At 38.0% G+C, this 26,628-nt stretch overlaps 1 protein-coding gene across 37 annotated transcripts in view; it reads left to right on the top strand.

Annotated features, from left to right (window-relative positions):
- Positions 1–26,628, top strand: part of PTPRD (protein tyrosine phosphatase receptor type D) — a 2,318,035-nt gene that overhangs the window by 2,185,176 nt on the left and 106,231 nt on the right. For 22 of the 37 annotated variants that reach the window (XM_030813761.1, XM_030813755.1, XM_030813060.1 and 19 more), the window contains 2 exons: positions 9,248–9,289; positions 9,798–9,895. In XM_030813761.1, coding sequence (XP_030669621.1) covers positions 9,248–9,289; positions 9,798–9,895 — 140 coding nt within the window. The remainder of the gene's footprint in view (positions 1–9,247; positions 9,290–9,797; positions 9,896–26,628) is intronic. The other 15 variants (XM_030814138.1, XM_030813396.1, XM_030813450.1 and 12 more) reach the window with 1 other exon arrangement.

Raw genomic sequence — 26,628 nt, 5'->3', positions numbered from 1 at the left:
ATGCAGTACCACAAACGTAGTTGGGTCAGAAAAAGTTAGATTTCCGTCCACTGTTGCTCAGCTAAGGCACAAAGAAAAGACAGAGAAACCTGCTTTTTTGTCAGTATAACCATCCTTGTGAGGTTGGAGAGTGTGGAGAGGAACATTGCTTTAGCACATTTTCAAACATTTAGACAAGAATCAAATCACTCTCTGACACTGCTGAAAGCCTTCCAAAGAGGTAGCTTGGACTTGAATCTGTACAGAGCACCTTGAGGAGTTGCTGTATCTTCTCATTCTTAAGTCACTGATGGTGCTGGCAGCTAGAGGTAGTTCAGGGCTGAAGCCCACTAGTCCGTTATTGGCAACAAAGTTCTTGGTCTTTTTAGCATTAAGATGAGTGAAAAAAGAATCACCAACCCAGCCCCTTCTTTTTTTTTTTTTTTCGAGACGGAGTCTCGCTCTGTTGCCCAGGCTGGAGTGCAGTGGCGCAATCTGGGCTCACCGCAAGCTCCGCCTCCCGGGTTCACGCCATTCTCCTGCCTCAGCCTCTCCGAGTAGCTGGGACTACAGGCGCCCGCCACCACGCCCGGCTAATTTTTTGTATTTTTAGTAGAGACGGGGTTTCACCATGGTCTCGATCTCCTGACCTCGTGATCCGCCCGCCTCGGCCTCCCAAAGTGCTGGGATTACAAGCGTGAGCCACCGCGCCCGGCCCAACCCAGCCCCTTCTGAAAACTATTTTATTTTTCTCTTATTGAGCATAATGTAATTGTGACTTAACCCATTGCTGCATCAGTGACAATATGGAATTGTTGAATAAATTTTTTTTCTCCCCCTAAATGGTAGTTTTTCTAGGAATAGGACTAGATTCAAGATAAACAGTCTCATAGGATCCCAGGATGCTGCATAATGTTAGGACTAATCTATTACTTAAATGATGGGTTCACATGGTAAGTCTGGACAAATATACGGGAACATTTATCATTTTTTGTGCTTGTACACTTTCATTATTAAAGTATCCTTTAAAATGAAAAAAAAAAAAATCCTGTCACTCTGTGAAACACTGTGTGTAAGCACCTGAACAGGTCGGGGACGCTCATGCTTTCACAACTGAAAGCAGGCACCTCAGCTTGTAAGTATTTTGCATGATTGTAAATGTCTGTCTTATTGTGGTTCAGATGGCGGTGTATAGCCAAGTTATATTTGAGACAACATGAGCTGCCTAATCATTTAAGAGAATAATGGTTTAAACAATAAATCATTGATTGTTAGTGTACAAGGTCAGCCAGAATTAGTGTGAAAAAGGCAATTTAAGTAACGTCAGTTGTATCACCAATAACTACCAAATTAAAATGGGGACTTAAGTATATAGGAAGGTATCATTTAGCTAAGGTTGGACTTACTAGTTCTAACAGATAATGGAATAAGATGGGCAAAATAAGTAAAAGAGACAGGTGATGTAGTAGAGGAATTTACTGGAATTATTAACTGCTGATCAAGTTTTACAAGTCTTTAAGGTCTATGGAAGAAGGGAAGAAAATATTCACTTACAAAAGATGCATTTAAAGGAAATGTCCATTAAGCACCATACATCTCTGTAGACAGCAGTAACTGGGTATGCACTAGGATGGGTTAATAGATATGTTGCTTGTTCAACAAAAATGTACTGTGTTAGCCCCATTTGCAAGGAAAGTTTTCTCTTTCTTTCTTTTATAAACAATTTCCAAATTATTTTAGTCTCTCCCTCCCAGAACATCTTCTTTTTAATTTCAAAAGCAACACGTTTATTGGGGAAATTTTGGAAAATAGAAAATAAGCTTGTTAACAATTATTGCATATAGATTGTGACCATTTAGGTGTTCACTGTGTTACTCTTTAATTTTTTGTATGTTTGAAAATTTTTATGATTATATGGTTGGAAAGGGGCCAACAAAAGCACTTTTAGAGAAGAAAAATTACTCTTCATTCCACCACTTTTTTTTCTTCTTTTTTTATTTGACATATTTAAAATTAAAATTAAAATATTTTGTGTCATTACTCCAATTTAGTCTCCAGAAATATCTGCCATGTATAGTTTTGTGTATATCTTTCCAGACTTAATTTGTGTATGTAGTTATTTAAATGCTATAATATAGAGTAGGTAGGGGTGTGTGTGTGTGTGTGTATGTATGTCATGTATGTATACACACACAATTTGCTGTTGTGGCATTTAGCTATATAAAAATGGACTTTTTTCAAGTGAGTATATTGTGTCTTATCTTCTTTTTAACAGCTAATGATGATGGTAGTCAGTTCTGTAGATATCAAAATGTATTAACTCATTCCCTATTAATGGAGGCTAAGTTATTTCTCATGTTTTGCTATTACAGATACTACTGTAATGAGCATTATTGAGCCCATGTATTTTGACACCATCATTGCTATTTCTGCATGTAAGACATCTGGAAATAAGATAGCAGGGTCCTAGGGTAGGCACATTTACCATTTTGATAGATCCAGTTACAGACTTTTCGAAATACTGTGAAAATCCTTTACTGAAAGTTTGAACCCCTCTGGCCCATGGCTTTTAGAATTGGGCAAAATGATGAAGATAAACATAATATTATTAAAAGATGGTGATATATAAGAAAACCAAACAAATTACTAATATGTGTTCATTTTTCTTCTTTTTCCCAGCAAAGAAAATTTAGAGGTTGAGGATCTTAGAGAAATTCACTTTGTTTTCAGTACAAAGAAAGTTGTAAGAGAAAATGCTACTGATAGCATTGGTGGTGCACCAATCATTACCTTCCCCTCTGCCTGCGTATTCAATATTAAAGTGTTTGCTGTCCCTGTTCATACCTCCTCCCTGGCCCAAAAATACCTGCAAACAAAACCAAAACTATAGTGTTTATGCTTGCACCTTTTAGGAAAAGAGATTTAAAACTCGATGATCAGATGTTACAACATAAAGACCTCGTTTTCATTCAGTGGATGACCCTAATATGTTTTGCCCTAAAGCATACATGGATGGTAGGTGATTGATGGGCTGTGGAAAACAAAAACAAACTCGTAAAAAGTTAACAGATCAGAAACAGTGGTATCAACAGCAGAATGTCTGCACAGCAACTGAATAAGCTTTAAAAAGCTCTTGAGCTGTCTCTTCTCGTCTATTAATACTATTAGTTGGATCAATGCTAACAAGATCCATTTTTATACTTTCTTCATACTTTCATATTATCTTTTATACAGTAAGGAATTTAGGTGTGTGACCTAGGTTAAGAATACTGGATGTGTTCTTTCTGTTTTATTTTCTGAAATTTCCGATATAAAGAAACAGCTTGTTCAAATTCTGTATTTTGAGAAAGTCTACATTAGAATTGAATTTTACAAAAAAATTTTTAAATGTTTTGAGGCAGGATCTTGCTCTGTTACCCAGGCTTGAGTGCAGTGGCACAATCATAGCTTGCTGTAGCCTCAACATTCCATGCTTAAGTAATCCACCCACCTTAACCTCCCAAGTAGCTGGGACCACAGGCATGTGCCACCATGCCCAGTTCATTTAAAAGATTTTTTTTTTGCATAAACGGGGTCTTCCTCTGTTGCCCAGGCTGGACAGAAACTACTGGAATCAAGTAAAAATTTTGAATTTTAATTATGCCATTCATTGCTTACCTAGAGAAGCACTTTTGGTGACTCTTTCATTTAATGATGATCCCCAGTCACAAATTAAATCTAATTGTCATTATCATTGTATCAGGAAGCTTACAAATCAATGTTCTCTTTATCTTTAATTTATCATTAGTTTGTGTTACAAATAATAAACATAGCAGAGTATTTGTATTTCATTCAGGGAATTCTAAATAGTGCATAAATTATGTTAAAAGTATGACAAATATTCAATGAATGAATGTTCTCTTTCTGACTGTTAACTCATAGAAGTCTACTTTTGTTAAGACTGTGGTAATTGATGTGATGAAAAAATTAGCTTCTCTTTGGTCCATAAGCACAAGCTGTTCTCCAGCCATTATCACAATTTGTCAGTAAGGAAAATCATGAAGAGACTGTTACTGAGTCATTACAAACACACGTATATAGTGACAGAAAAAAATCATCTAAAAGATGTACCACCGTTATTAATGACTTCAAAAACTCTACTTAGCAGAATAGTTATATAGTGCCTATTGGCATTTAATGCAAGGTTTAAAAATATGAAAATAGAGCAAGTGTTTGATAAATATTTTTCTGTGGATAATAAAATCATTTGAAGTATTCAGTAGCCTTACTGACTTAGTAAAATAGAGCAGGACTTTTGAAAAGCAAAAATACCATAAATTAGCTTCTAAAAAATATTCTGCCAACTAGCATTCCAGTTTTTAACGCTTTAGTACCTTTAGTTCATGTTTTCTTGGAAACTTAGGATATTTTGGCAAGCAGTAACTGGAAAATACAGATGTGTTTTTGCATCCCGTTTTCCTCTTCCCCACCAATGAAACAGATGACCTAGGTGAAGTCCCTGTATTGACACTTTTTCTCAAACTGAGGATGGTTTATGATCTCTGTCTTGCTGCATAGAGACCCCAAACAGTCTTAAAGACCCAGCTTTATGTACATGTCACCACTCATCCAGGGGTGTTAAATGATTAGAAAGACAGCATGGCGTCATGTGAAATGTGCTAAATGACAGTGGACAGGGTATGGGATCAAATTCCTCATGTAGCTACAGTTCTGCTGATAATGATGACCTTGATTGAGTTCTTTAACTCCTCTGGGCTTCATTTTTCTAATGGGGGATCAGGTTAGAGAAAGGGGGAGGTAGATGAACCCATAGGGGATGAACCATGCAAGAAGCATACTTCTTTATATCCCCAGCACAAAGCAGTATCTAGTCCATTGCCTTGTGGATACAGGCATGCAGTCTGTCACTCCCAACACTCCTTGATTCTAATTCACATACACACAGATGAAAGAAGGTTTTGTTCTTTTAAAACAAAGGCCATAATCTAGTTAGCCATATGTGGTCTGCAAAAGAGCTTATCGTTTGACATGGACTGAGTTTCAACAAAATTTTGAGTCAGCATTGAAAACTGAGGAAATGCCACATGGTACTCTGGATTTTTAGTGGCTATTGAAAACCTGAACAGTCTGAACCTATTGGCCTTGCATTCCTACTTGGCAGAGCAAATCCTGGAGCTGAATAGTTTCACCCTTTTCAGAAGCGCCCCCATGTGTATACTAGCGCTAAAGATGAGTGACATTGAGACTGAGCGTTAGTTGCCATTTATGTCAGGCTTATGGCTGTTTTTCACATAGTAAAGAATTATTGTTCTTTCTGGAGTCTCTGTTCAAAGTAGAGAAACAAAAGCCAGCCCTGGAAACTTGCTCATTGTGAGGAAATGGGAAAGAGTGTATTTTTTGTGTGTGAAAATGTTGACTATATGATACTTAGCCATCTTCAGTCATTTATCTTACCAGCCTCGCCCATTCCATCTGTGGAGACTTTGTCCCCCACGTTATTTAGAAGATCGCAAATGCCATTCTCGAAATAGTACAGTAGAAAGATGCCCAAGCTGCATGTTGAGATGTTCTTATCTACTGTCTGGGCTTATGTAGACAAGTCATCTAACTTTTCTGCATTTGAGTCCTCTTGTATAAAATGAAAGTGCTGGACTAATTCATCTCTAAGATGCCTCTCAGGTTAAAATGCCATGATTTTAAAGTTTACTTCTTATAAGGAAGTCACCATGACATTAGTCTCACAAATATGTACCCTATTAAAGGGAGCCATCCCGTTTTTTCCTCCAACCTAAGGCAGATTTCAGTGACCGCATCTGTCACTTTTCATGTTGACACTATATTGTGGAAATCATAGCTTCACAATAAAAAGTCTTGCCGGATTTGATGCGTGCCTTTAAAATGCACTTATGGGTCGGGCGCAGCGGCCCATGCCTGTAATCCCAGTACTTTGGGAGCCCGAGGCAGGCGGATCATGAGGTCAGGAGTTTGAGACCAGTCTGACCGACATGGTGAAACCCCATCTCAACTAAAAATGTAAAAATTAGCCGGGTGTGGTGGCACGTCCCTGTAATCCTGCCACTCAGGAGGCTGAGGCAGGAGAACCACTTGAACCCAGGAGGCAGAGCTTGCAGTGAGCTGAGATTGCACCACTGCACTCCAGCCTGGGCAACAGAGTGAGACTCCATCTCAAAAAAAAAAACATACATTTCTGTTGTACATTTGTAGCTTTGAACTGATGAGGTCATGACACCGGCAAGCCCTCCCTGCTTGTTAGCTGTGCTTCAAGTTCTTTGCTGCCAGTGATAGCTGAGTACTAAAGCTTGCTAATGGAGTGTTAGAGGGGATACAAGAATATCACCAAGAAAAAGCTCATCTCATTCTCATAAATCCTGATATGATTTCTAAATGGGAAAAAAAAGGAATAAATGGAGTTATAGGCCCCCCATCATGAATCCCATAGGACTAAGAGCCAGTGCTGAGGGACTTTAAAAATATCAATATATAGCTCCCACATCCAGAGACCTGAATTAATTGGTCTGGTGTACAGCCTGCAAAAAAAAAAAAATTAAAGCACATCAAGTAATTTAAATGTGTAAACTCTGATGTAGTAAGGACTTTGGTTTATAGACTGAGCAGTGGTCAGGTTGCCAGACAAAACATTGAAAAGATACCACAGTGAGGTCAACTTCATAGTTTTCTTAGTGTCTACCTTTTCATTCAAAATCTAACATATTTGTTTATATCATGTAACATGTTTTTTCAATATTGGGCAGTGGAGATGTTTCTGCAGAATTGTGTAACAATATTTTGAATTAGATCCTTGGTCATTGTTCTCTGATACGAGCTAAACAGTTTCAACTTAGAGGAGTTTTACTCTTGAGGATTATTTTTATGCCGACATTTGGTCTTTTCTGATATATGACATAACATCATAATAGACTGTGTATATATTTTGGCTAATGAAAGAAAATAGCAACAAACTTAAATAGTTCAAAAAGTAAACAATTCAACTGCATACTAGTTTTCCATTTTGTAAAAAGTAAGTACTCTCCCCCCTTCAAAGAAAAGGTACGATGACTTTTAGAACCCTTACATATGCACCATGTCCAATAGACCCTTTTTTGTTCAGAAATTCTATCTGTATGTGGGAAGAATGAAAGTTATGAAGAAGAGAATGGCTCTTGAATTTATCTAGTTCTCTACTCTTATTTTAACAGTTAAAGAAATCAAGGCGCTTCACAAATGGTGATTTGTCCCTATTAGTAGATGGCAAAACCAGAAGTAGAACCCATGTCCAGTATTCTAAGCCAGGGTTCTTTCTCCCGTACCATTGGATTCACACAGATTCTCCTCCCTTTTCTGTGAAACATCCATCTGCCATTTTTACTTGTCCTAGAAATTGAGTGCAATATGGTAACCAATGATAAGTTTTATGTAGTGATTCTTTAATGCTGTGATATCTTGCATGTGATACATATATGTATATATATTCTGATGTGGAATATAATGAATCAGTGTAGGTCTGCTTGAATTTTTCTTTAATAAGCTTCCAATATAATACTTCCAGACCATGTGCCAGTGCATGCCACAAGTAAATATGTTGATCACATCTTTGGTTATTATTATGGTCTTCTACTGCTGTTATACTAATACTTTTCCCATCTCCAACTGGCTTTACTTTTTGCAGCTTTGAGCAGTAATTCAGTCCCCTACGCCTCCCTGATTGGCTCTGTGTCCTCCCTCTCTAGCCAAACCACCACTCAGTCCATATATGATAATAACTCTCTCCCACGATTCGCTCGAAAAGGTCTAAACATCTTTGTCTCTATTATTTTCTCTGTGAAAGCACTGTAATGATGTCCACATCAGTCCATTTCCATTTCCAGATAAGCCTAAAGTCACCTATGCCTTTGCATTTCCATTCTTTTCGTTGGGGGTGCCTCATCTGGATAAGATCACGTAATTATCAGATCACTGTCACCCTCTCACTCCCTCCATAGAATGTAAATTATTTCAGTTCTACCATTAATACAGAAAAGTTTCAGAAAGGGTTCCAAAATTTTGTTCCAAAGGCATTATTATATCACCGACAAAGAATTTCTACTTGCAAGCAATTCAGTTTTATTGGCTCTCCACTAAAATTTTAGCTGACTGGAAGCAGACCTTCATAGCCATAAAAACGAAACCACCACAATTCACAACACCTGCTAAAGTGGTAGTCTTCAAAAAGCAGGGTAGCTTTTTACTTAACTTACCAGAATCATTGATAATTTGGCATTTGAGATAAAGGAACTTACTGGGTGACTTTTAACAATGGTATAATTCCTAAAATGCTCTTAAAGTAGTGACATGTCATGTTGACTCAGTGGCCATCATTCTGTAGCCTTCCTCCAAAGAGCCACAGTGACAGCAGAATGTCAACACATGGCTTCCAGTTTGAGCTCCTCCCTCATTCTTTTCCTGCTTCAGTGGCTTCCCTGGGGACATGCTAGTTCAGGTTTTTCTAGCCAGCTGGAACTTGTGTCTGTAAGATAAGAGTCAGCAATGCTCTTTTATGATACTTCTGTAAAATTAATAGGAAAGAAATAAAAGACAAATCATATGAAAAGTGAGAAAACGTCAGAAAGACACAGGAGTCACCAAAATTAATAGTGGATTATTTTTCATGGAATCTATGAAATTAGTATATCTTCCGCTGGCTGAATAAACTAGAATGTGTCAGCCCCATCTTTGCTTTCCTTCTTTCTTCACCTTCTTTCCCTCCTGTCTTTTCACCATTTGCTCACTTCCCTGAAGCCATTTCTCATTAGTGGACAAAGATGTTTACACCTGAAGTAGATTGTAGGTTTGCTGGGGGTTGAATAATGGGGACCTGGGGCAAAATATCACAGAGTTGCTAGTGTGGCCATTTATAAATGTCCAGGAGAAGGCTGCAACCCCAACCTCTACAATCTGCTACTAGTGGAAACATTTTTGAAGCTCAGTTTGGTGTCTGATTGTGCCGTCGGTGATTATCGTCAATGAGTCGTGGTGCATGTCATTCTTTGTGTCTGTGTTTGCATGTGAATGTCAGTCACCTACAGTTTTGTGAAATATTAGCAATCTTAATGTAGTAGTCACATTGTACTAGCCACAATGTATAGTGAATTCTGCAAAAACTCGTAGCATTTTGATGAGTCCTTTAAAAAAATATATCATGCTTTCCATTTCATTTTTTTTGAAGAATTTGTTCTATTTTATTTTATTTACACCATCATTTCCTTTGCAGGTTCAGATGATTCCGGTTACCCTGGTAACCTTCATTCTTCAAGTTAGTTTTCCTTGATTATGCATAAGTCATTTTATGTTTACTATCAAGCTACTACTCTTTCCCTTTTAGGCCTTTCTCAGTGTCTGTTTTCTTAGTTCACTTTACACCATTTAATTCCACACAATTTCCATTTCACACAGTGCAGGAGAAGGAGTTTGAAATGGCATAAAAGTCATTACTCAAAGCAGAAGTTGACATCAAGCCTGACTGTCAGTTTTCTCCACTAGCTAACCTCATTGATTCATAGCACAATAACGCTTTCTTTTACACTAGGAGTGTTAGTTTGGAGATTATGCTTGGTGACTTTTCATTTGGCCACAAAATTCATCTTCCCAGAGCATGTCCTGCTTTGAGTAACCAAACTATTTGCCTGCTTCCTCACCTAAAGCATCTTTACTACTCACATATTTTCAGGCCATTTCTAACTATAGTATTCTCTATATTTTGGAATAGTTAGCATCGTTTTCATTTGTTTTCAAATGTGTTTCTTCTTTCCTTTTTTCAATAGGTATGGCTAGCCATCCTCCAATACCCATCTTGGAACTTGCAGACCACATTGAAAGATTGAAAGCAAATGACAACTTGAAGTTTTCACAGGAATATGAGGTAATTCACTGTGTTTATTCTTTACAGTAATTTCAAGAGTTGCTCTTCTCTTTTTTTGACCATATTCTTGAAAATTAACTTCATCAGTGCTTTTCCCTTTAAGTATGACTCAAATGTGATATAAAAATGTATAATGAATCGTCAACTTAGAAGTGTCTGCACAAGCAATATAGTAATTACAGTTTTAAAAAGTGTTAATTTTACGTTTGTTCAATATTACTTGCTGAGATTATGAATTTTCTGTTTTTTATTTTTATTTTTAATTGGCAATAATTGTATGTATTTATATATTATGCGTTATTATTAATTATAGTCACCATTCTGTGTAATAGATCGCTAAAGCTTATTCCTGCCATCTAGCTAAAACTGATCAACATCTCCCCTTTCTCCAGCCATCCGTTGGTAATCACCATTCTATTATCTACTCCTATGAGTTTGACTTCTCTAGATTTCACATATAAATGAGATCATGCAGTATTTGTCTTTCAGTTCCTAGAATATACTAAATTGATAAGCTTTCCAGCATACCAAATAGGTGCCAAATACACTGATTTGTGATAAGAATCCTCATCTAAAAAGAAAGATTACGAAGATTAAGTACATTTCTCAAGACTCCTGGTTTTATAAGCCATGAAAACTCTGTAATTACTGAGTACATGTATATTATCTTATTCTTCAATCTAAATTAATGCTAGAGTTAATATTAAGATAGAAATGTATTTTCAGAGGGTTGCTTGTTTTTGAAGGAATGGTGCACTGAATGCTATCTTAAAATTCCGGAATCCTTAAAGATTCTTTGTGAATTCTTGATGAAGGTAAATTAAAAGCCTGTGTGTATGCACGTGTGTGTGTGTGTGTGTGTGTGTGTGTGTGTGTGTGTGTGTGTATTTGGATATCGTGGTATATATCAATGAAAAAGTTATAAAACTGGGTATTTCTGGTATTCTCTAGCAACAAGGACCCTTAATGAAGCCAATTAATGAATTGTTAATAACCGGACCATAATTGTTTTTTCTAGACCAGTTTTAACGTAAGATTAAAATGTACAACTAAAATCTTGTAGTTATACCAAATAATAAAAGGTTATTGGGTACCTGGGCAGCCCAAATTTCACCATCGGGGTTTCTGTTGATTTACTTACTGGGAGTCGTTAACACATCCCGTTACCGCTTGGTATCTGTTGTATCAGCCTTAATTGGGGCAGTTGCACTGGACCTACCAGCGCTAACATTCTACCCTATCACATTCTGTAGTAACCTCTAAGAGGACCCCCAACCTCAAGTGGCTTAGAGGGGTCACAAAAAGAAGAAGAAGCTCCATGTAAGAGAACATGGAGCAGTGAGGCCTGTGGCATGGCCTTCCCAAAATCTTCAAATATTCAAATGTTCATTATTTTAAGTTACTGTGCTGGAAAACCAAAACATATCTGTAGTCTCATTCACCTCCACCCTCAAGAGCCAGACCGCGTTTTATTCAATTTGCATACTGCAGCATCTTTGTCATATATTTGATAGGATGCAAAGATTTTGTTTGTTTCCTTGCCTCTTGTGAAGTTATATTTTCCTTTATTCTGCTCCAAGCATTCAGGAGAACATTTTCAATGCTAGGAAAATTCACACCGGATCGCACGTTATCTTCTCTTCTCAAATGGTCGCAGCTTATTTCTTTCCTGCTCTTCCTCTTGATCAGAATTGCTCCTTTAAAATTATGCAGTGTCCTTTAAAACACTTTCTATAGTTTCTAATTTAGGGCTTAAGGTTCCAGGGTGAGTTTAGAGAAAATAAGGCAAATCATAAATAGCCCCTGGGGCAACATAAAAAACTCTTAGTTATGTCAATTTTTATGAACCAGAAATCTTTCATGACTCCAACCTACTTTTTATTGTTATATGATTCTTATTATTTTGCCATGTGATATTTTTTCATAGCCCTGCTTTAATTGTTTATTTTTGATTATAAGTTATGTAATGGGTTACAAATTGTGGAAATATGATAGCTCGACCTGTTAATAAGCCATTAATTCACTCTCCACCAATATAACTTTAAACCATGGGCAATAATATAGTCATGCGTCACTTGATGACAGGGATACTTTTGGAGAAATGTGTTCTTGGGTGATTTTGTCATTGTGTAAACATCGTGCAGTATAGCAAACCTAGGTAGTATAGTCTATTATACACTTAAGCTATATGGTATAGCCCATTGCTCCTAGGCTACAATCCTGTACAGCAAGTTACTATACCCAGCTATTTGTATGTTTAAACAAAGAAAAGGTAAGGTAAAAAATCCTGTAAAAAAGATTTTTAGGCCGGGCGCAGTGGCTCACGTGTGTAATCCCAGCATTTTGGAGGCCAAGGCAGGTGGATCACCTGAGTTCAGGAGTTCGAGATCAGCCTGGTCAACACGGTAAAACCCCGTCTCTACTAAAAATACAAAATTAGCCAGGCGTGGTGGCGGGTGCCTGTAATCCCAGCCACTTGGGAGGCCGAGGTAGGAAAATCGCTTGAACCCGGGAGGAAGAGGTTGCAGTGAGCCAAGGGTCGCACCATTGCACTGCAGCCTGGGCGACAAGAGTGAAACAAACAAACAAACAAAAAAATTAAATGGTACCCCTATGTAGGACACTTGGCATGAATGGAGCTTGCAAGACTGGTAGTTGCTCTGGGTGTCAGTGAGAGTAGTGAGTGAATGTGGAGGCCCAGGACATTACTGTATACTACTGTAGACTTTATAAACACTGTAAACTTAGGCTATATCAAATTTATTTTAAAATTTTATTTCAATAGTAGATTAACCTTAGCTTACTGTAACTACTTTATAACATTTTTAAACTGTTTGACTCTCTTTTGATACCACTTAGCTTAAAACACAAGCACATTGTACGGCTATACAAAAACATTTTTCTTTGTATCCTTATTTTGTAAGTGTTTTTCTATTTAAATTATTTTAACTTTTTAGTATTTTTGATTAAAAACTAAGATGCAAAAACATGCATTAATCTAGGCCTACACAGAGTCAGAATCATCCATATCACTGTCTTCTGCCTTCACATTTTGTCCACTGGAATATCTTCAGGGTGACAGCCTGGAGCTGTCACCTCCTATGATGATAATGCCTTCTTCTGGATACCTCTCGAAGGACCTACCTAAGGCTGTTTTAAAGTTCTTTTTATTTTAACAGAAGGAGTGCATTTCAAAATAACAATAAAATGTACACTGTAGTAAACACATAAACTAGTAACATATTCACTTATTAAATATTATGTACTGTACCTAATTGTATGTGCCTGACTTTTATATGACTGGTAGCAGAATAAGTTTAATTACACCAACATCTCTAGAACCACAGGAGTAATGCACTGTGCTAGGACGTTCCAACAGCTACCGCATCCCTAGGTGATGGGAATTTCTTCAGATCTATTATAGTTTTATGGATCAGTCTCTTATTTGTGGTTTGTTGTGGACTGAAATGTCATTATGCAGCACATGGCTATAAAACCATCACTCAAGCAATCTCAGTTGCATCCATTGAATACAATAACTGGTCTCTTTTAAATATGGAATTTTCAAGAAATGCTACATGTAAAGATACTTTAATGATCCTCATTTAGCCATTAGATCAGAAGTGCTCCTTGAAAATAGTTATGAACTGCCTGCTGGCAGTGCTGCTATGCACAGCTTCCCCAGTAGGCTTAGCTGTGGACATGACAGCCCACATAGACTCTTCACGGATGTTCATGATGATGATCCATGATTAAAGCTCCCTGGGCATGAATTGACTCTACTGTGCCTTAACAGGCATGAAGGAGATGTTTAAGTGTTGTATTCAACTGTGATAATACGATTAAGACCTCAACATAAAAATTTAGGCTTAGAGCAACACTTTGTGGGGAAAAATTGTTTATTATCTTCAACATAAATTTGAATAGATTTTTACTGGCTTTCAGCAAAGAAAACGGAGGAAAGAAAACTCACATTGCTTTCAAACACCTGATTATTTTGGCGTAATCACTGTGAGTAAATGTTTACTCAGAACTTGTAAGATGCATGAAGCTAATTTTTTTTACTCTGATTCTAAGACTAAAACAGGTTAAAGGGGTGAAAGCTGTCTGCGCTGATCCTGAGGTCAGAATAGGAGGAAGTAGGTTATATTGTAGCACAGTATTATTAGATCCTGTGAGACACTTCCTGTACTGTAAAGGCCGTTAAACTCCAACACTGAATTTAGTGAAAGCTAGAAAAATGGACTTGATAAATTAGTGTAACCCCATCTCTGCAGGTCTTTATAAATACTTTAGATGTCCACTTTCTGAGATGAAACTGAAAAGTCCTGCTGGAATTTAAGTAGTCTCAATTTGAGAATGGCATCTGGAATGCAGGGAATAACGTCCTCCTTAAAGTTGGTATGGCTGTTAAAGTCCATATATTAGGCTGGTGAATCTTTAAATCAGAATAATATGGGTAGACGTTGCCAAACAAAATCTTAGGCTGGCGCCTACAGATCATTTGGTTGCCTATTTAAAATTGAAATTCCAAGGAAGAAGTCAAATCCCTGAATAGACCAATAACACGTTTTGAAATTGAGGCAGTAATTAATAGCCTACGAACCAACAAAAGCCCAGGACCAGACAGATTCACAGCTGAATTCTACCAGAGGTACAACGAGAAGCTGATTCCTTCTGAAACTATTACAAACAACAGAAAAAGAGGGACTCCTCCCTAACTCATTTTGTGAGGCCAGCATCATCCCGATACCAAAACCTGGCAGAGACACAATAAAATTGAAATTCCTGGTCCCAACCCCAGAAATGCTAGTTTAATAGGTCAGCTGTGGTATCTACGCATCTGCATTTTAAGAGAGCTCTTCAGGTGACTTTGATGCAGGTGCTCCAAAGACTTCAATTTGAGGAATGTCATTGGTTTAGGGTAAGGTATTACAGAACATGACCCCCAGTCTTCATTTCACCATTTTCTGAGATAGCATATAGACTAGTATATTTAAAATTTAATCAGTAGGCATCATCACAGTCATATATGTACAAATCTTATTTAGACTAGATAGATCGTAAGCAACTGCAGCCCCTAGAAATTCTCAAGGAAAAACAGAAGAGCGTTTTTGATGTATTATAGGGCCAAGGCTAACAGTAAAGGCATACATTAAGAACAGTCATCTAAAACTGAAGGGCTGTGGCAATTTCCTGATATCTTCTCTGGAGCTTTCATCTTTGTGCGTTCTCTGGGGTGGCTTCATTCTTCCCCTTATACAAGCCAGCGTCTTCTTTTTTTTCTCACCCACGCACAGAAAACATGGTCTTTAATCATATTTTCATTTACATACAGGCCCCATAAAGAGACTAAGTTGTTCTTGCCAGTCATGTTTTAAATGCCAGAGAGCAAACTCTGAACTCTAATCGACTGTTTGTTGTGGTGACACACATTGGGACGTAACTGCTAACAGTCCACTCATACAGATCTTAGATGGGAGAGAGGGAAGTTTCTGTGTAAGGAGGCTTGTGAGCTGGGAGGAGGAACCAATAATTATCCACTACAGTACTACAGAAAAGCATTGTGCTCAGTGCTGAGAAAATATAGAAGTTGTAAGAAACCTATACTTCTGGAGTTTGTAGTTGTCAAAGACAAATATATACAATCAAACAAGAATTACACCAAGGAGGTAATCTTAAGTGCTATTGGAATGTTATTGGGATTCAGTAAAGGTCATAATGATCTGGAGAATTGAGAAAGGTATTGAAGAGAAGATGGCACTCTTAGTGGAACTAGGAAGAGGAGTGAAGTGCATTTTATCAAGGGAAAGGCACATGAGAAATGCATGTTCTGGTAGTCTCATAGTCAGTGTGGACTGCAGACCAGCAGCATTGGCGTCACCTGGGAACTTGTTAGAAATGCAGAATTTTAGGCACTACCCCAATGCTACTGATTCAGAATCTACATTTTAAAAGATATTGGCAATGTCTTTATGTAACAAATTGTCATCCCAGCTGGGCACAGTGGCTCACACCTGTAATCCCAGCACTTTGGAAGTCGCTGCAGGCAGATTGCTTGAGTGCAGGAGTTTGAGACCAGCCTAGGTGACATGGTGAAACTGTCTCTACAAAATTACAAAAAAAAAAAAAAAAATTAGCCTGGTGTGGTGGCATGCACCTGTAGTCCCAGCTACTCAGGAGGCTGAGGTGGGAGGATCACCTGACCCCCAAGGGGTTGAGGCTGCAGTGAGCTGAGATCATATCACTACACTCCAGCCTGGGTGACAGAGGGAGACCCTGTCTGAAAAAAAGTAAAAAAAAATAAAAATAAAATTAATGGTTATCCCAGTGGTCACTATCAAGAAAAGCTATAAAGTTAGAGAAAATGTGAAACTAGTTCCCAATGTGGTCCTCAAGGTACAGTTTTTTAATAGAAATACTGTCCCAAATAACATACTCTACTTCAGGTACATTCTAGGTTTTATACATTTTGTGGTGTGGGTTGAGATAATAACCCCTTTTTATATAGTTACAACAACAGCATTTTTTCTGAGTTCCTATCAGCCCACTTGCAAGTCACATTTTGGACCACAGTCCATCCTGTCATGGTAGTTACACAGAGATGAACAGTCATCAGACATCTAGTTTCAAGTTAGTCAGCACTAGCTCTGTTAGTAGTATTACCTTAAAGCTATGTATTAACTCGGAGCAATCTTTCTGTTGCCATTGGAGAGGGGCAAGAAACTCTGTGGTTCACAGAGGGGTTCCCTGAAGAAGGCCTCTTTGATCTGTTTTGTTCTCATCACAAAGCCCAGTCCCAACGCCTTTGCTGCCGTCTCTGGAGGTGGACTGTCTCCAGTCTCAATGCTCACATGTCTCCCGCCATTCAGCATCCACGTGCTGAGTTTCTTCCTGTTCTCGTGGCAGCACTGTCACATCTCCTGTCTGTGATGATGATAATGCGCCTTTTATATGAAATATTTCAGATATCAGAGCCCTGTCCTTCTGTTTTTAAAACAATATGTATTACACCTTTGTAGAGTAAGTTAAAATCTTCCCATCACTCAGTAAGACAGATAAAGGAAAAACATATTTCCTTGATGAATAATGAAATACATCAAGTCAGTGTTGAGGCATATAGAGACATTTAAAAACATTGCTTAGGTCATATTTTTTAATATTTAGAGCTGTCTAAACCACAGAGATCATGTGGTTTCACTTTCCCATCATACAGGTAAGGAGCATAAGACTGAGAAAGAAGTGACTTACCCAAGGTCACACACCTACTATGTGTGGTAAAACCAGGTCACAAATTCATCTCGTTTTGTTCTTCTTCACTGCACTTTAACTTACCTGATGTGAACACTTAAATGTTTCACACTTTGTTTCTTTTTTTTTTTTTTTTTTGAGACAGAGTCTCGCTGTCGCCCAGGCTGGAGTGCAGTGGCGCCATCTCGGCTCACTGCAGGCTCCGCCCCCCTGGGATTCACGCCATTCTCCTGCCTCAGCCTCCTGAGTAGCTGGGACTACAGGCGCCTGCCACCACGCCCGCCTAATTTTTTGTATTTTTAGTAGAGACAGGGTTTCACCGTGTTAGCCAGGATGGTCTCGATCTCCTGACCTCGTGATCTGCCCGCCTCGGCCTCCCAAAGTGCTGGGATCACAGGCGTGAGCCACTGCGCCCGGCCAGATCACACTTTGTTTCTTACTATGCCCTGATGTTAGAGCTCAGAAACCTTAGTATCCAACTAGATCAAAATATTTATATTTAAAATTTCTGTGAAAATGTCATAGTTACCAATTTCCATTGCATGACCATTCCTGGGAAAACCCGGTGGTTTTCTATGACATGCTAAGAATGCATTTCTTTTCTCCATAGATAATTTGTTCACTCCTGATGGTAAACATTGTATTTCTCCACAGAGGGGACAAAAATTGTCTGTCATCTAAGCAATGACCACAAAAGAAAACATTTCTATTTTCCCTTGGAAAAGACTCTTGGTATATTTGACCAGATGTGCCACAGTGTATTCACAGGTGCAGGACCATCATTAGTGAAACAATCATCATTATTAGGTGTTGTAAACCTCTGAGCACTTATAGTGCAAAACTTCTGTCATATCTGCTTTCTATTAGTTTATAATTTATGTGAAAGCTCATGAGGGGTGACATGTATTCAAGAATCATACAAACGAAAACAAGAAACCAAACACACACACACATACACACACACACAATTTTTTTTTTGGCCGACTTCGAATGCACTGGATTTTTTCTTGAAGGTGGTTCCCCCATTTTCTTGAAGGAAGGAAGCGGTGGATGACAGAGATCTGTTTTCATCGTTTCTGCAAAGTGGAAGAGTGGAATAGACTCTTCCATTTCTAAGGGAAGGCCTCCATTTCTAAGTATTTTTGACATATGAGTCACAAGAGATAAAAGATTGTTTTTAAAAAAGTTGAGAACAAATTATGGTGGTTTGGTAATGGATGAGAAAAATGAGCGATTTTGTGAAATAAAAAGCAGTAACAAGATTTTTGTACCTGGGATGGATGAAGTTGAGGAAGATGAATGGCTAAATTTACTATTCCAAATCAGAATCTCCTAATACTCTGGGATAGGAGGTGGGTGTGTGAGAGTCTTTGCCCAATTCCTTACGAACGTAGCAGTTTTTCTGCTTCTCAGATTGGGTCCAAACCTCTCTGCCTGCCACTCAGGGCTTTCTACTTGTTGAGCCAGCAGTGGGAATAAATATTATGACACAGTTGCTAAGCATACAGGCCCTTGGCTCAGGTCGCCAGTTTGGCCCCTAGCTCAAACTGTTTGATCTTAAGCAAATAACTGAACCTCTCTGTATTTTAACTTATTCATCTCTATATAAAGAAGCAATCATTAGTACTTACTTCATACAATCGTTAAAAACAAACACATACATGCTTATCAGATTTCCTGACACCAGTACTCAGTAGTCTTAGTAGCTATTACTTATTTTATCTCATCTAGGTGCCATCAATTTTAAGATACCCGATCATTGCATGTATCACTAAGGAATAAAAGATATCACCAGTATAATTGCAAGATACCATCAATTTTAAGATGCACATCAATTTCAGAGATGTTAGAATGTGGAAAAAAATGTATGTCTTAGAATCAATGAAACCCTACCGTTTCCTATCCCAGACCAAACGCTTAGGGCTTTGCTGATGTCAGTAACAAAAAATAATAATCATAATACTAAGAAGAAGAAGAAGAAGAAGAAGAAAAGACTGAAAGAAATGAAAACTTGCTAGTTTAAACCAGTGCAATTAGCACTTGTTATGTTGCCCTTTCTTACCGTCCAGTCATTTGCTGTCATCAAGCCTCTCTGGGTCAGGTGTTTTGGTCAGGTGTCTGGCCTCTCGGTATGCTGTTGGCCACATGGTAACAAGCTCACCGCTCGGCACACAGCAGGTGATTAACCAAAGTGTGTGTCTGGATCAATTTCTAACTAAATTTACAGTTCACAGAAAGTCTTTGTTGTGATCAAAATTGCTAGTACCAATAACAGGAGCAAAGAGAACAAAGAGTGTCCTGCTGTAAAGAGCTTCTTTTTCCAGTTGACATCCCCACCTGATCTATCAGCAGGGAAGCCTTATTTTCAGGCTCTTTTCTCTCAGAAAATAGGCTATTACTATCTCTAGACAGTACAGAAGTGATTACATTTTAATGCAGACCCCTCAGATTTAACTCAAAAGTACCTACTGATTAAAGTCACTGAGCCGCTTTTATAGCAAAGATCGGCCTGCCAGTTGGCCATCTGAGAAGATGCTGTCTTTGTTCTGTAGTTGAGGACCAGTCTCACCAAGTAAAATGAAAAAGTACAGAGTCCCTTCCCAGCGGGCTGCTTTTGGCATCTTATAAACAAATCTAGTAGGACACAAAGACACAGCAGCTCACCTTAGAAGAAACATTGCATTCAAAACAGGGTGTATGTCTATGTGCTTATGGTCTTTTATTCTTACTGATCTTCTATAGTTGTGAAAACTCAAAGTGCAAGTAATTTCTCAAGTTCCAAAGCTTATTTCTACTTAGACTTTTAAAATGTTTCTTCTTTCACCCACGTTAAAAAAAAAAAAACCAAAGACATTTTCTTTACTATCATTAAACTTCGTATCTTTCATAGTAGAGTCTTTTCTTTTTTTCTTGTGGGAGCCCTACCTGTCTTAAGGGACTCTCACATAACTCTCGTTTTCTGTTTCCCAGTCCTTATTCTCATACAATTTCAACTTTCATTTTTTCTCAGTCCTTGTTCTCTTACAAGTTCTCTATAACTAATTGGCCCTTGACCATCACTGGACATTGTCCAAAATGTCTTTTCACCTGCTCCCATGTGGAGCCCAAGGCTCTCAGGAAATAGTTAATTCTGTCTCTGCTTCCAAAGCAAGCTTTCAACTTCCAAGAGACCATAGCAAGGACTGAAAAAAGACATTCTTTATTGAGTTGTATTTTTATTTCAAAATGAAATTGGGATTTTAGCATCGGAATGCTAAGTGCGTACTTAGAGGGATGTCATAGTGGATGCTGGGGAGGGCCTTGAAGTCAGGGAGAACAAGGTTCATATTTTGACTGGGCCAATTAGCAGCTATGCTGCTTGATCCTGAGCCAGTTACTTTACCTCTCAGAACCTTCGTTCTCTTATTTAAGATGAGAATATTAGTATCTACCCATGAGACTGTTATGAAGATGAATATATGTTAGGCACCTGGCCCATTGCCCTCTGTGCTTAGTAAACAGAAGTGGCTCTTGTTATTGTGAACTTCAACATGCGTGACCTGTCAGTCACTTAACATGACTTTTTTTTCTCAAGTGATTTTTATCTTCTGTAACATTCTCATTCTTCCAAAAAGGAGCTCTATGAAAGCAATTAGGGGAAGGTAAAGAGTGACAAGGATGGAGGGTAATTATGAAGAACTACAGAGTTCTTTTCATATTTTGTACATAATGTCATTTCTGGAAATTATATCCACATTAAAATATCAAAAAAAGGTATTTTCACTGATGAGTGGAAACTGTCCTGGTGTCTCTGCTAAATTTTAATGCCCCAGACACATTCTTCAACTCTCCTGATCTCAGTTTCTTTGTTTATAAGAGGAGTAGTTTGAATGCCTTCATCTGTTTAACATTTACTGGAGAACCAAAAATAAGAAATAAGCTGTCCTGAATGAGTCCATAGTCTTCTAGGAGAAACAGAAAAAATAAAAATAATAATTGTTAAGTTCATCTTGGGAGTGGGACAATATTGACGAGAGTCTTCCCAGAGTGCCCCTGACTTGGAGAGTCACTGAAGTTTGCCAGAAATACAAGCCCCCAGGCTGAGGGATCTGTGCATGCAAAGGCATGGAGATGAGAAGAAGCATGGCTTGCTCAGGGGGTCCCAACATATTCCGTGACTGTCATTGCAGCATCAGGGTCATGCTGCTGAGAGGTGAGGTGCGAAAGGTGATTACACCCTTGAAAGGTCATAATAACATAGGAAGGAGTCTGCAACCAAGTGATTTCAAAAGTGTTCAGAAAAGTCATGGAAATCACTTCTTACGATTCCTCCTGAAACTCCAAGTACCTGAGGGACCAAATGAGTACATCTATGTTTATGTCACTGCTGGGAACAGCTTTCAGGGAAAATTTTAACAATGCTGCAACAAGAGATTGGAACGAGGCTGCCTAGAGCCTGATGTAACCCAGCATCATAGGGATGACTTTACTTATTTATGTATTTAATTGTAAAATTATAAAATGGTAGTGGCAGTATTATTTGTCATGGTTTTTCTACTGTGGCTAAACAGTTTGTCATTCTTTTTGAAAAAACAATTGTTGGGCACACCACCATGCTTTGGGAGTATAGATTAAAGTGAAGGATGTAAACATTAAGACATTACATGAATTTGCAGTTTTGGCTAGGCCTTGGGAAATAGTAGTCTTTCCGTTGTCACAGATGCAGCAATCAGAGTTTTTGGCTTTAGCTTAAAAGTTCATGCATGAAGCATAATCTGAACTTTATTATATATGACTTGCTAAAAAAATTTCCTTAACAGCAGGCACTCATCAGTCATCTAAACTTCAACCAGTGGCTCACAGAGACCCCTGATTTAATTCGTTCTTTCTCTCATGATCCCTCCTCCCTTCATTCATTCTTTTATTCCCCTTCTCTTCCTCTTTCCTTCCTTTTTTCTTCCCAGTCCCCCTTCTTTATTTTTCTGCCAGTTTAACAGGGTATTTTTATATCTTTTTTTTAGTATTAAACTGCACATTTTAATATCATAATAGTCTTTCTATAGAGTTTCAGAGTCTAGATAGTGCTTTACAAGGATAATGATGATAGCAAACATGTGTATAGCACTTACCATGTGCCATACATTCTTCGGAATGCATTACTGTAAACATTAACTCATTCAGTCCTTCCAGGTAGGTACTGTTAGTCTCCCCATGTTACAGAAAGGTATGTTGAACCACATGAAAGTTAAGTAACTTACTCAAGGTCACACAGCTAGTAAATGGCAAAGCTAGGATATGAACTCATGTAGTCTGGGGTCTGGGTAATGTTCTGACCACCATAAATAGTTGCTTCTGAGAGTTTATTTTCTTTCACCACAGTTTTCACCATGGAAAATTTGTTGTCATTAACTTATCTGTTAAGGTGATCACATAGTAGTCAGGTGACCCCAAGGAAGGATTATTGGCCCGAATTTCTTATTGTTATAATTATATTTTATTTTTGTTTTTCAACATCAGAGACAGTCTTTCAACAACAACAAAATGACTTAGTTTTAAATGATTTGGACAGGAACCTTTATACCCAGCCACCCTCTTCATGCTCTTGTTTAATTTTTATTAAAAATTAGCAAGTTTGAAGATGATGAAAGGATTATAATTTATATCTGAAAACAAATTGCATTCCATCCTAACCTTGTCAAACAGAAAAATATATTTGATTAGTTGGGCTAGAAATAATTCACCAGACTGATTCTGTAACTACCTATATAATTGTGACTGCCTTTGACTTCTGATCTTGATCTAGGCAAATAAAATCGAGGAAAAAAAAAGCAGATGGTTGATGGGATTTAAAGGTGTAAAGACTCAGCCTTAACTCTCACAGGGGATAGCTGGTATTGACTTGTTTCTTGTTTTGACATTGTCAATTGTAGACCAGCGTCTACCTACTTGTCTAACCCTGAAGATTAAAAAAAAGTGAGACCTATGCTGGCAAGGTGCCCTTCTCACTACATGTCACGAGTCAGATTCCAGTTTCATTTAGATAAGACCAATGAAGAAGGGGAAACTTGTTCACTACAACAAATTATGCTTCGTAAATCTTTTAATATTATATATAGTAATATTCACCTTTAAGATTCTAAAAACACCTTTTCATATATGCAAAATCCTTTCATGTTTCTGCAACTTAATTTCATACAAAAGCTGCTAAATGATTTGAAAAGATAGGAGCTGTTACGATACAGTCAGAAGATGCTTGTCATATTTCAAGATGGCAGGAGGATACAAAACCACTGCCTACCTACATTTATTTCCATTGGCTTACGAATTTATTGTTATTATTGTTTTGTTTGGTTTCACTCCAGCTTTTAGTTCTGTTAAAATGAACAGTATGTCAGGTGGCATATAACTTACTGAGCCGGATTGACGAGGCAGAAGCTCAAACATAATTTAGGTGATTGGACTGGATGATCTTTTTAGATTCTGTCTTTCTCTCGCTGAAATTCTGTTTCTCTGATTATTATGAAACATGATTTAAAGTAAATGTAATAAAGTTCAGATTCTGATGCCAGGTTTCCCTTTTTGTTTTCTCAATGCTGTGTTTCCCCTACTCCCATCCCTGCAGGCTTAGGTCGAGCCTCTTCTATTGCTGTTCTATAACTCGGGAGTGCCTATGTGGCTGCAGTGATTGAGAAGCTATAATTAGTATAGTTAATGAACAATGAAATGCTGCCTCCCTTTTTATTAAGAGCAGTTAGGGTGCTGCGTAAGGGAAGGTAGAAGACTTTACCCCCCACTACCAGTAGTTAATTGACCTCCTTGTCATCTATTGAGACACAAGGAGAATAAAAATTTTCAGTCTCAGTGTTAGAGTTGGTGGATGTTGCCGTGCAACTGGGCATTGATTTCCATTTTTGTTCTTTTTCTATTCCTTCTGTATTGATCCTTGTTGTCACAGCTCAAGGAATCATCCTATTATCTTTAAAAAATCCTTCATAAAATTTTAGAGGTTTAAATTCAGTTTCACAAAGTTTCTACTGTGAAGTTATATTTGAGAATTTCTCGAATCTTCTAACCTCGTTCATTGCTGTCATTTTACTGTAGAGAAGACATTTTCAGGGCAGTTAAGTGACGTGGCTGAAGTCTCTGCAAGTTTACATCTAACATTATGCAACAGATGACATTTTCTAAGTAGACTCCCTAGATAAAAGCAAAATAACAAATACATAAAAATGTTTTCTGAAAAATAAACAACCATCGTATTACCTCTTAAAGTCATGTTAACTTGAAACGTTAAGGATTTTTTTCTTTCTATGTGAGAACTCAAATTATAAACAGTACAAGGATTGTGATAAAATAGGGATTTTACTTATGGGAAGAAATAAGGCAGTTTTAGGAAAAAATAAACTTGTGCGATATATTTTATGTATTTTTCTTCATCAATTTATTACTGCAATACAGTTCACATGTAAAATTTACCTTTTTTGTTTGTTTGTTTGTTTTGAGGCAGGGTCTCACTCTTTCACCCAGGCTGGAGTGCAGTGGCACCATCAGGGTTCACAGCAGCCTCTACCTGCACAGGCTCAGATGATCCTCCCATCTCAACCTCCCAAGTAACTAAGATTACAAACACACACCACCCTACTGGCTAATTTTTTTATTTTTTGTAGAGATAAGGTTTCGCCATGTTGCACAGGTTGGTCTTGAACTACTGGGCTCAGGCTATCCACCCGCCTTGGCCTCCCAAAGTGCTGGGATTACAGGTGTGAGCCATCACGCCTGGGCAAATTCACTGTTTACAAAAAAAGTTCAGTGAATGTACTTTATATTTAAATATTAAGTAGGTATATTACAAAGAATCAAGAAGACCAATGGGCTTTTTTTTCTACCTTTGGTGAATATTTATTTTTTTTGTTTGTATTGCTTTTAAACATTTGATGGAGGGAAACTAAGGGCACCGAGGAGTTGTTTGAAAATGCCATTGTCAGTTTGGGCCACACTCCAGCTTGAGGCTTGAGTACAAGGCCAGGATTAGGGTGATACAGGTGCCTGTCACTGTGTATATGGCAGATTTGATTCGCTGTTTGCTGTGCTGAATCCATGGCATTGCAAGGAATTACAAGGTCTTCAGTTTTACTCTTGTGTCTTCTGCTAGTATGAAAGCTTCTTCATGGTGTCTCGTTTATCAGGATATCCCTGTGACTAGCGTGTCAAAATTTTCTGGAATTAATACATGCATGAGTCGAGAGAAAAAAAGAGAGAGAGAGAGGGAGAGGTGAGGAGAGGAGAGAAGAGAAGAGAGAGAAGACAGAAGAAGAAAAGAAAAAGAAAAAGAAAGAAGAGAGAGGGAGGGAAGCAAGGAAGGAGAGAAAGAGAAAGAGAGAGGAGCTTGGTTTTCTCTGCATCTCCCGCAAAAGAGAGAAAGGAGGAGGAGCCCGGTTTTCTCTTTGCATCTCCTGCTTTCCAAGCATGGTCACATGATGTCGAGATAGATATCATTTATCAAGTCATGAATAAGCATGCTTCGTTAGGTTATAACTCTCACTACTACGGTGCTGTAGCAGAGGTCTTGTGCAGACAGAGGAACAGCAACTTTATGGGCATGGTCCTCTTTCTAGGTGGAGAATTCACCTTTGGCTTTCCTTGGTGGACCTCCCTTGGGCAACATATTGCCAGGACATTGCAGGACATCAAGCTCCCCGACAGTGATTCTGTACACAGATGGGGAAGACATTCTCCTGCCTGAAATAAAACAACAGGAATACTGATCACAGAACTCACTTTTCCTATGCTCTCAGTGTCTTTCTTTTCTTTCTTTTTTTTTTTTTTTTTAAATATTCCATAGTATTCATGTCTCAAAGCCAACTGTGAGGGCAAAGGGAGCCGTCTTTCCCCAAAGGTAAAAGTCTGCCTATAAATTTCATAAAGACTACTAGCTTCAGTATTTATCTCCCCACAGTTGTATTGTAAAAATATTTGCATGAAAAGAACATCTTTGTCTCCTTAATTCTTCATCTGCTCTTGGTACTCATTTGCTCTTGAAAAGGGATATAATCTTTTTGTTTTTGATCTATAATCATTCCCACAGCAACCAATCGTGATGCCACAGACCAAGGATTATAATTTTCGCTAGAGAATAAGCAAATGAACTTTGAAACCAAGCTGCTCATTTCTCCCAAATGGCCCTGAGAACAAGACCAATTCTAAAAATTTTAGCTACAAGAAATTTAAAAGTAAATAAAAATAAGAATTTTAGCTACCTCAGAAATAATTTTCAAGAACATGAATACTCCTTCTTTAAAAGTCTATATAATTTTCCGGCTTTATATTCAGCTCATCTCAGAAAACAGATATTTACTAAGCTCTTACAATGTGCCAGGTACTTTGCTGGACTCTGGAGTACAAAAATAAATGATGCATAAATTTTGCCCTTGAATTCTGAGTCTGAGAGTTCCTTTAGTTTTTTTTTACCCAAACTTAACCAAAGCCACAATAACTAGAATTTG

Source organism: Nomascus leucogenys, chromosome 1a (genome assembly GCF_006542625.1).
Source record: "Nomascus leucogenys isolate Asia chromosome 1a, Asia_NLE_v1, whole genome shotgun sequence".
Lineage (NCBI taxonomy): Eukaryota > Metazoa > Chordata > Mammalia > Primates > Hylobatidae > Nomascus > Nomascus leucogenys.
The sequence above is the reverse complement of the archived record's forward strand: the minus strand, read 5'-3'. Positions and strand labels throughout refer to the sequence as shown.